The 15,842-nt window shown below is 41.8% G+C and overlaps 1 protein-coding gene across 1 annotated transcript in view; it reads left to right on the top strand.

Moving 5' to 3' along the window:
- The window catches only part of EXOSC10 (exosome component 10), a 15,642-nt gene extending 483 nt beyond the window's left edge, over nucleotides 1-15,159 (top strand). The window contains exons 2-26 of the mRNA XM_035901848.1: nucleotides 246-385; nucleotides 702-838; nucleotides 1,302-1,425; nucleotides 1,914-2,018; nucleotides 2,434-2,599; nucleotides 3,382-3,493; nucleotides 3,785-3,860; nucleotides 4,004-4,114; nucleotides 4,549-4,692; nucleotides 5,040-5,230; nucleotides 5,957-6,113; nucleotides 6,762-6,910; nucleotides 7,220-7,270; nucleotides 8,054-8,165; nucleotides 8,837-8,887; nucleotides 9,407-9,485; nucleotides 9,648-9,769; nucleotides 10,097-10,192; nucleotides 10,861-10,935; nucleotides 11,423-11,510; nucleotides 11,740-11,813; nucleotides 12,368-12,536; nucleotides 13,022-13,083; nucleotides 14,335-14,408; nucleotides 15,002-15,159. Coding sequence (XP_035757741.1) covers nucleotides 246-385; nucleotides 702-838; nucleotides 1,302-1,425; nucleotides 1,914-2,018; nucleotides 2,434-2,599; nucleotides 3,382-3,493; nucleotides 3,785-3,860; nucleotides 4,004-4,114; nucleotides 4,549-4,692; nucleotides 5,040-5,230; nucleotides 5,957-6,113; nucleotides 6,762-6,910; nucleotides 7,220-7,270; nucleotides 8,054-8,165; nucleotides 8,837-8,887; nucleotides 9,407-9,485; nucleotides 9,648-9,769; nucleotides 10,097-10,192; nucleotides 10,861-10,935; nucleotides 11,423-11,510; nucleotides 11,740-11,813; nucleotides 12,368-12,536; nucleotides 13,022-13,083; nucleotides 14,335-14,408; nucleotides 15,002-15,032 — 2,696 coding nt within the window. The 3' untranslated portion in view covers nucleotides 15,033-15,159. The remainder of the gene's footprint in view (nucleotides 1-245; nucleotides 386-701; nucleotides 839-1,301; nucleotides 1,426-1,913; nucleotides 2,019-2,433; nucleotides 2,600-3,381; nucleotides 3,494-3,784; nucleotides 3,861-4,003; nucleotides 4,115-4,548; nucleotides 4,693-5,039; nucleotides 5,231-5,956; nucleotides 6,114-6,761; nucleotides 6,911-7,219; nucleotides 7,271-8,053; nucleotides 8,166-8,836; nucleotides 8,888-9,406; nucleotides 9,486-9,647; nucleotides 9,770-10,096; nucleotides 10,193-10,860; nucleotides 10,936-11,422; nucleotides 11,511-11,739; nucleotides 11,814-12,367; nucleotides 12,537-13,021; nucleotides 13,084-14,334; nucleotides 14,409-15,001) is intronic.
- Nucleotides 15,160-15,842: the final 683 nt, after the last annotated feature.

Genomic DNA, 15,842 nt, shown 5'->3' with positions numbered 1-15,842 from the left:
CCCCCCTCCGGTGGGCGCCGCGGGGGGGGCGCCCCCGGGGGGGCCCCCCCGCCGTGCGCGGCAGGGAGGGCCGGGCTGCTCCCACGGGTGCCGGGGACCAGAGCGGGGCGTTGGCGCCTGTCACGGCCCCGGGCTCGGGCCTCCTCTTCGGAGCGCGGTCTGGTCAGCGCACCGTCCCTGGGTGGGGGTTTGCCGCCTCCCCGGCGCGAGTCCTTGAAATGCAGAGGAGTCGGGACCCTCGTGAGGTCGCTGCTGGACGCGTGGTGGTGGGCATTGCCCCTGGGATTACAGATCTCGGCATCGGCCACGTTGTGTTTCACCTGTGCACGCTGCTGCTTCCAAGAAAGGGAACGCCTACTGGTTCTTAAGCAGGAAGCGTTGCAGGGTTGGTTTTTTCTGTTAAAATAATAAAGTGGTTATCTGTCTTCCTGCTAATGCTAAATGCAAGCTTTCTTTCGGACCTTAAATTTTAGACTGAGTTTTAAGTCTTGTTATTAGACTTTCATCGCTTTAAAGGTCTCTAAACAAAGTGAACTAAATGACTGTAAACTTACTCATGTTAAAAAGCCCCATAATATTGCACATTAGCTTGTTTGAACTGCACGGTACTAGACAAAATGCATTTCTACCACATAGTATCCTGGGTAAACAGAGAAACAAAATACTGAAGAAATGCTAATAACATTGGTGTTCTTGCACAGTATGCTCTTGGCACAGTGGTAGCTGCGACAAAGGCATCTAATGGGCTTCCTCAGCCTGGCGATGAGTATGACTTCTACCGAAGCTTCCCTGGCTTCCGGGCGTACTGTGAAACACAGGGTGACCATCTTCTTCACTGGTAAGGATGTGGTTTGCACCTCTGGGCCATTGCTAATAGCTTCCAATCCAAAGCAGAAGGTAGCACCCTTCTTTGGAGACTCAAAAATTGCTGTAGATAAAAAGACATTTCATTTCAAATGCCTAATTTTAGCTACTTTTCTAGTACTTGACAGTTCAATTAATAAGCTGAAAGGGGGCCTTTCGTAATGACTTGGATAAAGAGCTGTGCAGGGAGCAGAGGCTGATATAAAACACATTAGGCTATCTACTCAAAAAGTTGTGTGGTTTGTAAGAAATTAATTCTATCATTCAGTACTGTATAGATGTTTCTTCTATTCACTGCTCACATGACATTATCTATAGGTACTGTATCTGATTTATTTTCAATCTTTAAAGATGTAGAAAGTTGAAGAGAATTGGACGGTTTAGTGTTCAGCATGCCTGCTTTCAAATTGTAAATAGCTGTACTATTCTTTTGCAAGCATGAGCAAAGTGATGCAATACCATGGCTGCCGTAGCCACATGAAAGATCGCAGCAAAGTGACAGAGCTGGAAGATAAATTTGATATGCTGGTTGACTCCAATGACATCATTCTTGAAAGAGTGGTAAGCTAATTATTTCTGGATGTTGTTCTCATAAACTGTTCAGTTGCTAGAAGTTTGGGGGTTTTGCAGTGGTAGTGCTTTCACAGTTACGTTCAGTGTTTCCTCAATCTGGTCGTTTTCCTTTTTACTTTAAAAACATTTCCATGTGCTAAGCTAGTGGTCACAGCAGCTAAGGCTGATGGGTTATGGCCCAAAGGAAAGGGAGGTAATATGTGCCTTATGAGGAAACTGGACACAGTTTGGCAGAAGAACCCCACAACCTGAGAACAGGTCTGTAAATTCACAGAGCTGCTTCTCTTAGGAAACTCTTCCTGTCCTGAAGTTCAACATACACCTCCCACATTTGTCAGTTCCATGTTGCACAGAATTCAGGGAAAATGGCTGTGGAGGTATCTAGCTGTGTGACTTTCTTTATTCAGTCTGACTAGAGTGGCTGAGCATGATAATTTAACAGGTATTTGGTTTTCACCTTGCTTTTCTGAATTTAGGGTATTTTATTGGATGAAGCAGCAGGAGTGAACAAAAACCAGCAACCGGTCCTCCCTGCTGGGTTACAGCCTCCGCAGATGATCATTTCCAGCTGGAACCGCAAGGTGAGGCCTCTGCGCTTGGTTTGCTATGTTATCTTAGCTTTTTTCCCAGCATTGGCAATAATGAGTTTCCAGTGGAGTTGAGTGGTTAAATGTTCCATCACATTTCTTTACATTTCCTAACTCCTTCACTCTCATTCCATTTCCTATTTATTCAAACTTGATTCTGGATTCTGTGTGCTTTCCATTGCTATTTCAGTTTCACGTATACAACAGCCTTTTTTTTCCATAATTATATGATCCAGATTCAGAGAACTTTCATTCTTAGGTGCTGGACTCAGTGCAAAAGAGTTGACTCACTTTTGAGTTTGGGGTATAACTTTCATCCTCTGAATATTGGGTCAGGCTGAGTAAAAGAAACTCTGAATGTCTGTTAAGTCATTTGAGTTTTACCTGTGACTTACCTTTTTTAAAATAGGCAGGAGAATCCCACAAGAGATCTCAATCTGAAACTTTCCGACTGCTTCATGCCAAGAATATCTCTCGACCACAGCTTAAGTTTCGGGAAAAGATTGACAATTCCAACACTCCCTTTGTTCCTAAACTTTTTATCAAGCCAAATGCTTTGAAACCTTTGCCTGAAGGTAAGGGGGTTATTTTTTTGTTGGGTAGCCTATTGAGAGTATTTGCCACGAATCTGTCCTCACAGTGTAGAGGAGAAATCATTGATGGTAAAAACAAGTAACAGCAGGAGATGTTGACCATTTAGGCACAGTAAGCTCTATGATGCTGTTATTTACATATGTGCAACATTAAGGGTGGGTCAGCGTACAGCATCTTCTTGTTGGTGTACAGTAAATAATCTGTTCCAAACAGATATTCTGCTGCTTCTCTTTACCACCATTGAACGTGCATGATGAGAGTCACTCTGGCACCAGAAGTGGTCTTGATTAGTCTGGTTGGCTTTACAGATGCTTCTTTCTGATTAGGAGCACCAGGTGTTTGGTTAGACCTACCTTTGCTTTGGGTGCTTTATCAAAGCCTCCAGCGTAAAATCCTGTCTCAGCAACATGTCATTCTGCTGGTCATGATTCATCCTTAGTCTGCACTGATGCTGTGGTACTTTAAGTAACTGGGAATGATTGAAAGATTTTTCTGAAGATTTTTTCAATGTCCTTCCAAGCTCTTGGGCAGAACCACCTTGCGTCTTGCTTAACAACAGCCTGGTAAAACCTAGTAACTGAGTTGTTGTTAGAGGTGCAGACAGATATCTTGCTGGAAGCAAAAGCTGCAGGTCTAAATTGTTATTATTTTTGATACTTTGTGATTTTAATAAGATCTTGTGGTGGGTGGAGGGGAGAGAGTAGTAGGCTGAGAACATGTTATGTGTGGGACCCAGTCCAGTTGTTCCATATTGGTTGTTCAGCCCTCACAAAAAGTGGACGGGAACGAAAGGAGCGCCCTGAAGACTTGGATGTACCAGCTGCTTTGGCAGACTTCATACACCAGCAGAGGACGCAGCAAACTGAGCAAGACATGTAAGAAATTAAACTGACAGCAAGGTGCTTGGAGTACCATTGTGAACATGCACTTATATGGTCCCATTGTGCTGATGCTATTCATGTGTAACAGCTCTGCATGTGTTTGTGTCTGCACGTGACATTGTGTGTGATTTGCTTTAGACATCTGCAGTTACTTTAAACCTGTACTTAGTAAGAGACAAAATTTCTACTCGGTAGGGAAACTGTCATAGCTCTCAAAGTCTCTATGCTCTGCCTTCATAAAGGTGGCTGAAATTTAGTCTGTGCCTGTCTTCCTGATTTCCACAGGTTTGCTCACCCTTACCAGTATGAACTGGAGCATTTTTCTCCACCAGATGGAGTTCTCAAGAAACCAGAACCCCAGGTTGGTGCCCACATTAATTTAAATTTACTGCAGATGCAGTAAGTTTACAGCCAGCCATACTTGACAAATTTCAGAATTTAGGGTGGAGGTCAGGGGTGGGAATTGACAGAGAACATATCATGCCTAATAATTTGCTCTGCCAGATGTACAGGCCCATCAAGGAAACACCCTGTCATTTTATCACCACACTGGATGAGCTGGTAGAACTAAATGAAAAGCTTATGAACTGTAAAGAATTTGCCCTGGACTTAGAGGTAATCGAATTGCCTTTTCTGTTTAAAAGTTACATGTGTACTGTTAGTACCTAGGAGACCATTATATTCTTCTAGTCTGTTTTGTAGCCTTCTCTTTCTCCTGCTTTTTCTAATTTCTGACATGAAAAGACAGTTCATGATCCTGATCTGTCAGATATTAACTAGAAGGTTGAATTAAACTGTGTCAATATTATAAGTTTTCCAATGGTGGTACTGGCTGCACGCTTCATACTGAATTTGATCTTTCAATTCATCCCACCGTTTTTTATGTCATGTTAGTTGACTGCAAAGAGAAAGCTTGCTCATCCAATTATTTTTTTTTTCTTTAAGAAGTCCTCTGTTACTTTTTTTTCCCTTCATTTAGGGTGCTCTTTGTTTTATAGTATTATTTCTGTAATGGATACGAGCTTTTATCTCTTTCCCATGTTTTTCAGCACCATTCCTACAGGAGCTTCCTGGGCTTGACATGCCTGATGCAGATTTCCACCCGAACAGAAGACTTCATTATTGATACACTGGAATTGCGCAGTGACATGAACATTCTCAACGAGACCTTCACAGACCCTGCAATTGTGAAGGTCAGCTGCCAAATTCACCAATTCGCTACCAGAATTCCTCTTTTTTTTCTTTTTTTTTTTTTTTTTTTTTTTCCCTCCCTCAAGCTTTATTATAGTTAAAAGCACACTGTGCGCTCTGTCTTGGTCACTTGGCTCTGCTTTCATTGTAACTTGTTCATGTACCCGTTTCCTTGATGTAAGTGGGGAGTTGACTTGCCAAGTGCACTCATGTAGTAGGTCTGCACTTAACAGTGAAGGACAGAGAGAAAAGAAGTTTGGTCCTAGATACATGAATGTGAAACACAGCACTGGCAACCTGGAGTAGAAATGTTCTTCATTATCATTCTCAATTTGTTTTGCTTTTCAAGGTCCTTCATGGTGCTGATTCAGATGTGGGATGGCTGCAAAAAGACTTTGGTCTGTACTTGGTGAACATGTTTGATACTCACCAAGCTGCTCGTCTCCTCAATCTGGGCAGGCATTCTTTGGACCACTTGCTAAAGCTGTATTGCAATGTGGATGCTGACAAGCAGTACCAGCTGGCTGACTGGAGGATACGGTAAAACTAACCCGTTAAATGGGCTGGAGCTGCAAGGTAGCACTTATTCTTGTATTGTTAGAGCAGGAGCATGTTTCTAGTTGCAAGCCCCATAGCTTTAGGTTAGTCTCAAAGTGAACAAGCACAGCATTTACCTGGCTGTGCTTTAAGTTCTTTTATGAGCGTTACATTTTCCTGTGTTCCGTTAGAAAATGTTCTTTTAGGAAGATCAGGGAAGATTAAGTAATTAAAAGCTCCTGGAAGCTCAATTCTTAGGAACAGTGCTTAACTACTGCAGTGTTATGGAGAAAGCCAGTATTTGCTTCTTTAAAGCCCCCACAAAAACATTCAGTCACCTCTGCTAGGTAGAGCAGTATGCCGTTGGAGCAATTCGCTTGGCCATACAGGTGGACCCTGCACACCACAGAGATCACAGGCCTACTTTATATAGGCTCTGCAGAGAGAGAAGGGTTATGACAAATACCATAGCAAGCAGTTCTGCCATCTGACTTAGCTACATGGCGATCCTGCTCTCTGGCATGTGAACAAGATGCCATCTGAACTGGAGAATGCACAGCATGTTACTGCTGTTACCCAACATATCCTTCAGTAAGGAAACAGAAGAATTTCCATATTAGTTCTTGATGTGTTTTATGTGCAGTTTGCCCTAATATGCCTTGCAAGAGGAAAGTAACGGTTTGGTGGGGCAACTGAAATGTATTAGTGTAATTTTGGCTCTTTTTCTAGCCCTTTGCCAGAAGAAATGATTCAGTATGCCCGTGATGACACGCACTACTTGCTCTACATCTATGATAAAGTGAGGGAGGCACTGTGGGAGAGAGGGAACGAGCAGCCTACTCAGCTGCAGGTTGTGTGGCAACGCAGCAAGGACATCTGCCTAAAGGTAAAGCTTCACCTGGTTGGATTACCTGGATCAGGGTTTGGGCATAGTAAGACAGAAAGTCCTTTGTCTATTCTATGTCTGTTGCATAGACACAGGTTTATTTCTTCTCTGTGTGTCTAAAAACAGCTGTATAAACTCTGACTCGGTTGTGTGCTGTCCCTTGTTTCACTAGCTAAAATCTTTAGATTCAGATGCCCTCTTGATTTTTGAAAGCTGGAACTCCTTGGCCTCCTGATGCTTTCAGGTGTGTCTTTCCCAAGAGAGAGGTTACAGTTCTACTGGATGTTCCTAGAAGTTCAAAGCCTAGCTGGAGTTGCATTATGAGATAATTGTATTGTGCCTGTGGAAAACACTGTCTATGAAAGTAGATCTTGTCTAATGTAGTAAAGTGTGAAGATAATATAAGTCTAAAGCTGCTCCTGGAGTTGGTGAAAGTGGTTTTCCCCTAAAAATTGATGAGAGAGATGTTTTTCAGGGATAGGCTCCTACCAATAGTTTAGGGTAAAAGCTCCAAAACACGTTGTACCTGAGTTTATTTAGTCCCATTATGTCTATGTGAGATTCTGTCTGTCTCAGTGAAGCAAGGCAAACTAGAAAGCACAAATCTGATACTGATCATGAGCGTTTCTTCTTTTTTTTGCTGTCCAGAAATACATCAAGCCCCTCTTTTCAGATGAATCCTACCTTGAGCTCTACAGGAGGCAGAAAAAACATCTCAACACACAGCAGCTGTCAGCATTTAGGTTGCTGTTTGCATGGAGAGACAAGATAGCGCGTCAGGAGGATGAGAGTACAGGGTAGGAAGTCTTTTGTTACGGACACTGGCTTAGTACTTAGTCTCTTGTATTGCGCCCCTCTTTTCCCCACCGAGGTGGAACTACTTTGTTACCAGTAGAAATTAGTGTACTGCCTCAGGCTGCTTTTTACCCAGAAGTCCTGTTATGTTAGCAGTAAATTCTTCCAGGTATCTAGATCAGCCCTACTTAATTTCTTTTTAACTGATTTCATCTTTTCAGACCTTGTAATTGGGGCAGACTTGTGCACTTTGAAGGTATTTTTAGGAGTTTTTAACATTGTTACATTCACACTGCCTCTTTGTGTTGTAGATACGTGCTACCAAATCATATGCTATTGAAGATAGCAGAGGAGCTGCCCAAGTAAGTTTTGGTCACCCTTGAGGAGTCTTACTTGATTTTAATATCCAGCAAGTCGTTTCCTAGAGTGTAATCACTTCTGCAGTTGGTCCCTTCCTTCCAGCTGTCAGTACTGCTTTTCTCTGTAGTTCTTCAGTTTGGAAGAGAAATAAATAGCAATACTTCAGAAGCCTCCAAGCTTCTTCTGGGTTACATCTCTCTGATTTTCTTCCACTAATAAAACACATTCCTTTGCATTGCTGTATGTCATGCTTCCCCCCTGAGATTCCTACAGTATTAGAGATCAAGAGAGGGATGAGTTCCCCCATAACATTTATTTGGGGTTTTTTTCAGTTCCTAAAGGGATTGGGAGCAGGAGGGGGGAGTAAGGTGCAGATTCCTTAAAACACCTGATTTATACAACATTTTCCTCAAACACTTGGCACTCATCATCTAACATTCATACTTGAAAATAATAAAAATGCATCTTTAAATGCAAGTCCACTGCTGGGCTCAACTTCTATGGATGAATACTGAACAAGGAACAAAATAAAGACGGGGACAGAGAGACAGACCACAGGAAAGATAAGTGAGAGGAGAGCCGAGTAAATGGTTTCTCCTTATCTGCACAAACCTGGTACGGAAGAATTTTTCATCACAGAGAATAAACTCTGACAGATTAATCTGACTTGTCTTTTCTGTCACAGTCAGGACTGTGGTTATATCTGGTTGCACGTCCTTTGAATGCAAATGCCTAACGTATCGGCCATAAATATAGCACACTGAGTTTTTCTCATCTCTCTTTAGAGAACCCCAGGGCATCATTGCTTGCTGTAATCCAGTCCCACCACTAGTTCGCCAGCAGATTAATGAATTGCATCTTCTCATTCAGCAGGCCCGGGAGATGCCTCTTGTCAAGGTAGGAGTAGCTTGTACCACGCAAGAGACTCATCACTTGCTTTCCACAAGTCAGGAAATGGAGCTAAATGGTGACCTATGATGATGTGTATGCTGAAGTTTGCTTTTTGAACACTGTGAATATAGTGTTCTGCAGTAGAGATGAAAGATATATTGCAACTTCTTCTTGCCTGTCTATTGTCTGCTGTGTACTGGCTTACACATAGTGTAGTTTTTTTGAGAACTAGAGCAGTAAAAGAACAGACACTACTTAAACAGGGTGCAGTTGTCTTGTCTTACATTGCACATCATGTTTGCCTGTGTGAGGAAGAACTGGACCTTGTGGAATTTGTTGGCCATGTAAATGGATTCGTAAATCTTTTACAGCTATAGTGAAGCAAAAAAAAAAAACAACCTAGGTGTAAGAGGTTCATTAGTTAAAATACATCATCAGCATGCTGATATTAATACAGTCTTCCACTAGTGGAACAAAACCATTTGTGTGAATGAACATGTCCTTTCTGTGTGAGATGTTTAAATGTATCCATATGCAAACACTGCAGGAGCAGAAGAATGTAATTTTATTAACCTACTAGCTTGTCATAGATGTGTTGAAAACATTGATAAGGAGGCCAAACCTAGAAGAAACAGGGCAAGTGCATTTAAGTGACTTATCTTTCTCTCCCATTCTAGTCAGAGATTGCTTTGCCAGTCAAGAAAAGAGCACCTCTATCCAACCCTGAGGTACTGTTTACATATTTGTTACCTAATGTCTTAAGCCTTAAACTCAGAAACAAACATAGCAAAATTCTACCTTTTAGTAAATTGTTTATTCTCACCCATTTTACAGGTCTCTCTGCTTTAGCTTAATGTTACTTTTCTGTGCTAGACTCATCACATTACCAGCTGTAAATTGGTATTTTACAAGCCATCATACTAGCAGCACTTAAGGCTTCATCAGCAAATATTCTAGCTGCTGGACAGTTTCATGTGTGTTACTCAAGGGAAGTTTCAGAACAGTTTCTAAGGCTGACTCGTTTACTTTCCTTGTGCATATGAAGTAAAGCATCTCTGTTAGCCAGTGTGTGTTTGCACAAATGTCCTTGTGATGCCAGATGAAACGTGCTCTGGCACGTGAGCTATGTTAAGAATATTCAGTCTCTAAATTTCACCCTTTTATTTGAATTTTCATTGATGTGTCTCAGCAATACGGATTCATAGAGTAGTGTATTAATGGTGTTTGTAATTTGAATCTCTCTGCAGACTCTGGAGAATACCTTCTTTGGACCACACGATGGTTCCAGGATTCCTGTGGATGATGTTCAGAACAACTCTACCTTGGGTAATTTGGACTTAACCTAAAAATTATGCTAGTAATGACATGATGTGGCTTTAACATGAGGAAATAAGCAGCTGGGAAGACACTTTCAGTGAAATTTCATTACACAAAAAAGCAGTAAAATGTACAAGTATCTAATAAAAATTTTGTCTCCTTTTCATGTAGAGCCTGCACCAATTCTGGAACATGGTTGTCTCTTTTCAGACAGTGAGAGGACAACAAATATTCAGGGTGTTCAGCCAGAATCAACATGTCTTGTTGCCACTGCCACTGTCAGCATATTCAGTGTAAGCAACATGTTTGTGATAGTGTCAGTATTTAAGTATTAGAAAACACACTTAATAATTTGATAAAACTGTGAAAATGTTGCAAGAAATAGTAAGGTGGGACATGCACAGAAAGGATACCAGCTTCCTGTCAAGCATATCAAGCATATGGTATCACCAAGACAACTAGGTTAGGAGGCCAGCAAGTTAATTACATCTCTCTGGAGGGTTACTGCCATCAGTGGAGTTTCAGATAGAGTGAGAAATAACATGCATGAAATGGCAGTAGCCAAACCCAAAAATTACTAATGTTAATATTTCTTTTTTTTTTTTTTTTTTTTTTTTTAGGAATGTGATGAAGATAAAGGAAATGAGAAGGCTTTAACTGCTGCACAGCAGAAAGCTCAACGTATAATGGAGTCCTTTGAAAATCCATTTAGAATGGTAAAAGCTCCCAATACATATTTGTAGTGGGCCTCAAACTATCTAGTGCAGAGGATGCTCTGAGCTGCTTTTCCAGGCCTATCTGAAAGAGCTTGTTATAATGTCAGCTGCTGCAAGAGCTTGATATAGGATCAGCTGCTGCTCTCATACTGGAATCGAGAAATTGTCATTCTTGCAAAGAATGCATGTGTGGACTTGTTTCCAAAACACATCGAAATGCCTCTTAGATATATGTCTTTCTACATAGTAAACAGACCTCTCAATGTTGGGGGTTTTTTTAATCAAGTTTGAGGGTTTTTTAATTTGCATCGCATTTTCATCTCTATGGCTAAATTTAGTGAGCTGATTTTATGCTTCTAATGAATTGGAAGAACAACAAAATACTTTGTTGTAGATTTGGAGTGGCAAATTACTAGGAATTGATACTAAAACCACTTTTTCTGGTGTGTGGTTGGGGGCTGGTTTTTTGGGGGTTTCTTTGTTTGCTTTTTCTTTAACGTTTCTCTTGGCTATAGCTGCGGTAACTTCTTTTTCCAAAAGATGATCTATCTGTAGAATGTTTCTTAAATCTGAACTTTTTGATTTGGAACATTTTAAGTGGCATTTTAGCAATGACCTAAATGTCACGTGCTGTGTTTAAAGCAAAATGGTTTTTTTCTTCTCTATAGTACCTACCTTCAGAACAGAATCCTGCCTACGTCTCACAATCAGCAAAGTTTGATCCATCATCAAAAATTTATGAAGTAAGACTTGTGCTGAAATTTCCTGCCAAGTAGTACAAAAGAAACAAATAAGTAGATTATTTTCTTTTTGGGAACCTCAGCAATATATGATTTTTTTTTTTTCTCCTTGGGTTCTCCTTAGAAAAAGAACCTTAGTTTTGAGAAACTTGACAGGTTTCTGAATGTGTAGTTCATTGTTTCTGTAGCATTCGTATCCTTCAAAGAAACAGGGATTGGAGACATTCCACTGTATATTCCCTGTCTGTCAAAGCTACAGACAACTACTGAAGTCTGCATCTGCCTTTGTTCTCATGGTTTGTTTGTAGCTCAGAACTTTTAAAGCGCATGGTTTTACTTTACCTGGTGCAGCAGATCTTAATCTCTTTTACAATCCAGTTTGATCTTTTGTTCTCTTAATGAAGACCAGCATGTGGTAGCAAGTTTATAAACTCCCTTTTGCCATAAAACTTCAAAGAAAGTGATCCTGGGTAATTTTTTTTCATTGCAGATCAGCAATCGATGGAAGTTGATGAGTCAGACACAAGTACAGAAGGAGTCCAAGGACGAAACAAAAAAGAAAGCAGCCCAGCAGTCAGGTGCAGCCATTCTTCCCTTCCTCAATATATTGGCTAGAATGCTTTTCCCAATGCACATAGGTCATTTCCCAGTTACAAGAAAACCTAAGATGATGGATTTCCTGGTGGATGAGATTGTTTGACAAAGATTGTGCTCTGTTCAGTTTGAGACTTGCTACAAGCTGGCTTTTTCTAAGCTCCTGAGTAATTTACTCCTGCTTTTTACAGTAATGCTTGTTTGTTTCCATAGCTGCTCGTGACCAGGCACAGAAGGTGTATAAAGAGGCAACAGAAAATATTGTGTCAGTTCGTCAGCAAGCTGTGGTATGTCACTGAATTCCCTACTTCCAGCCTTTGCCCCTTTTGACCTTTATAACATAGTTCAGAATGAAACCTTGAGCCCTGTAACTCTGAAATACCTGGAAGATAGTCATTTGATAGCAGTCTTTCTGTGGTTCTGCCCTGTGTATAGCAGCAGACCCCTAGCAAGCATGCTGTGCAAATCCTCACATCCTTCCATATCTTCAGTAGGGAATGGTTTCCACTGCTGCACCTCTCTGCTCCTCACTTGTCTAGGTTCCCCCAAATCTGCCTGTGAGGCCATAGCAGATCTCAGCCTCTAGCATCCTGTGAAATGACAACTTGGCTTTTCATCTGAAAAGTCCTGGCTGTGGGGGGGAAAAAAAAAGTAGTTTAGGCCCAAAGAAGAACACAGCGCTTTCTCCTCGCACTATTATTGCCCCAGGCAATAGCTGTTCACTGGGGCCCAGGTCCATTGGGCAGTTTATCTGCATGCTGGTGTTCACGCCTACACAGAGATGTTTTGTTCTCCTCTCCTGAACTTGTCCTTGTTTCTATTTTGTGGGTTGCTTTCACAGCAGGAACAAGCTAATAAGAAGAGGGAGAGAGTCATGAGTGAAACAGGAACAGAGTTGCCAAAACAAGAGAAGAAACGGCCAAAAGCCTCCCAGCAACCAGAGGAGCTGGAAGCACCAAAGCAGTTTACCCCCTTTGATTACAGCAAGTCCAACTTCAAAGTGTTTGCGGGTAAGATCTGGATCTCTTGCTAGAGTACTGCAGGCTGTGGAAAATGTTGCCAGCTGAGCCCTGAGAAGGCTGTGCGTGAATGTAGGTGCCGAGGCAGTACAAACTGTTAAAATGCACTTACCTTACAGTGGGGAAATACTAGAAGAAATTAACTTGGGGAATGTATGGTTTAGCATCCCTTTTCTGATTTGGAAACAAAATCCTGAAACTGTTGGCCAAGGGGATTGCAGATTTGTATTTTGCTTCTTTTCTCTGTAGAGAAAGCCATCTGTTCAATTGGACACCAGGAACTAGGAGGCAAAGGAGACTTGACTCCGTTGTAACAAGTATCTACTGAAAAGCATCTCCTGCCCATAAGAGACCCTTGTGGTTTTTAGCATGTGGGAGACTGCAGTGAAACCTTCCCATCAGAGGAACACTGTGGAATGTACTGTTCTGTTCTTTCTGGAAAATTTTAGTGATAGCTTCTCTCCTCTCTCCTGTAGGAAGCAGCAAATCAAAGCAGTCGCCACAATTTGATCCTGCCAAGCAAGCTTACGCAGGCAAGGTACGGGCATGTCATGAAAGAAGGGACAGAAATGTTGATGATAGCATGTACCCAGCTGGGGACTCGCTGGGGAAGGCAGATGACTTTTTCTGGATCTGCAGAATGTTCCCTAACATCACTTGGTACTGAGGTGCTGCTTCCAATCACAAGCTCATACTTTGTGTTACAGTGTCTTCCCATTCAGAGAGAGCTTTTTGGGGGCCCCTCAGACTCTCTTGACGTTTCCCACCTCTTCACACGCTGTTCACACCTACACCCCTATACATCACAGCTGTGACACTTAGACCACAGCACACCACCACAAATTCCCAATACCAAATTCAAGGCACTCTCAAAAATCCCAGTCAGTCCAATTATTCTAGGCCGTGGCAGGCTTGCATGTTGCCCACATTCTCCACCAAGTACTGTCATTAGGAAAATGGTCTCAGCTTGGAGAATTTTTACTTAATTTATTGCTAATTGAGATTGAGAGATTGAAGAGAAGAAAGAAAACATAAACAGTCAAACACGTACTTAGGGAAACCTGTGACCAGCACAGGGCAGTTCCTTTGTCGTCATTGTCCCTCACCCCAGGTCACCCCTGCAGACCTGGGTTACCTGAAACCCTGCATAGTGCTCATGCATGGAGCGTTTGGGTGCTGATGCGTGACGTCAGTGGGCATTCAGGCATGAAGTAATAGGGTGCCCATGCATGAACTCATTGGGCACTTGAGCATTAATTTTAAGTTCTGAAGCTCATTTCTTGCATTTCAGCCTCTTTCCTGTGCATGCTGCCTCCCTGCACGTTTAACTGGAGGGCAAATGGTACCAGGGAGCATCTTAGATATTCATTAAAAATCGTATTTTAGAAGCTGAACAAGTTTATGCCTGATAGTGTAGGAAACAGTTTCCTGTGTAATCCCTTTTCTGTGTCAGTTGAAACTTGTTTCAGGAGAAAAAAAGAAACTGATTGGTGAATTTGGGACAACCTATACAGATCTTCTGTCTAGATGGGTAAGATTTGTCATCATGGGGTATTGTGCCTCACAGTCAGGGTTAGACCAGTAGAACAGCACTTACTCAGATGCATTCAGTGCTTGTGCATGTAAAGAAGTCCTAAAACATAAAGCTCACAGCGTAAACAAGCAGCATTCCTTGAAGTTTGAGGAACCTGACAGCACATGAATCTCATGGAATGTACTGTATTTGGCAGGTACCTCACTGTGGTGGTGGTGTTTCTGTTTTTTATTTATTTTTTTTTTTTCTGTGCAGAAATTTGCTGGAGCTAACAGACTTCAACAATCTGGAAACCGAAGCATGTCCTACCTGGCGGGGAAAGCTGATAGGTGTGTTGTCAGCCTGCTCTCATCGAAGTGATGGAGTGTTTTCACGCCTGTGCCCTGGAGCTATGGGCAAAGCATAGCTATTGTCCTCTATTGCTTTGGGAGCTTAAGCCCACATTTAATGGGAAGAGGTTGTGTAACACCTACTCAGCTTGACGTCATTTTAAAGGAAAAAAGAAAAAAAAAAAAAGCTTATTCAGGATTAATGCAATCAAAGACAATTCTGGGTGGAAGGTTTGAAATGCTGAGGTAAAAGTTTGTGTTAATAGATGTGGGAGTAGATTTCTTTGGCCACGAAGATAGGTAGAGGTGGGGAGAACATTTGCCTAGCTTGGGAGGAAGATAAATAACAGTACTGCCAAATATGAACATTCTTGTTCTGAATAGATGCTTAATGTGCAGCTTATGAGACTTGATCCTTGTGTATTATTGAGTCATAAAAGAGCAAGACTACGTAAGGGCAGCACTGGAGGGAGGAAGGTTCTGTCTGCATCTTGACCCTTTCTCAATAGTATCGTTGTAACCTATCGTAGGTTTTCGGTCTTGAGTGAATTTAGAGCAAGAGTTAAAGTCTTCCTGTAACTTGTCTTTTGCAGGGGATCCAGGCACCACTGGCCAAAGAGATAGTCCTTGTTAACAGGACCTGTGGGAGTTGCTGCTGAACAAAACAATAAGTCAGAAGCGTCGTCACCATGGGAAGGCAAATACCGGTCATTGAGCAGTTTTTGTACAGAAATGTTTTTAAACCCATTAAACCCCCCCTTTTCCAAAAGGAAAAACACCTTAATTGATTTCACTTTTATTATATTCACATTGGGTTTTTATGATTATACTCACGGTGTTGCCTTGTTTCTAATTTTGAAAGTTTATTCTGTGTTCTCAAACACAGTTAGGCTAAACTTGTTGCTTCTTGGAGTTGCTTGAAGTCCAGAACCAGCATGTCAGTGGAGTGAGAGACAAACCTCTTGGCATCTCTAAAGCCAGCACAAAAACAATAGATCAGTAGATGTGACTCAAACCTCAGCAGTCCAGAGGAGGAAATAAGGCCAGGCTGTCTTTTATGTTAGACCTTGCTTACAAATTGAACTGCACAGCTCATCTCTTACAAGACAAGGTAATATGAAAAATGAGTGTGTTTACCTGGCAGTGTTTGTGTGGTTTTAAGCAAAGATTTGCGGGGGGGGCGGGGGAAGAGCTAGGGTACTTTTTTGATCAGAGACCAATGGTTTCATCATCAAGTTATAGAGTGAAAGTTTTTTCACCATAAAGTTATAGAGCAAAAGCAACAGCATTAGGTAGAAGGTAAAACCACAGAGTGCAGTACTGGGTTGGGGAAAGCCAGTGAGGTTCTGTGCTGCAGCTGATCTCAGCACAGCTATACTAACATTTCGTAGTTTTAAATGCCCACAGTGAGTTATCCTGAAGTCTTTGTAGAAA

The sequence above is a fragment of the Egretta garzetta genome, unplaced genomic scaffold (genome assembly GCF_000687185.1).
Source record: "Egretta garzetta isolate BGI_Z169 unplaced genomic scaffold, ASM68718v1 scaffold69, whole genome shotgun sequence".
NCBI classification, from domain to species: Eukaryota; Metazoa; Chordata; class Aves; order Pelecaniformes; family Ardeidae; genus Egretta; species Egretta garzetta.
Note: the sequence above shows the minus strand (reverse complement) of the source record. Positions and strands in the feature narration are given on the sequence as shown.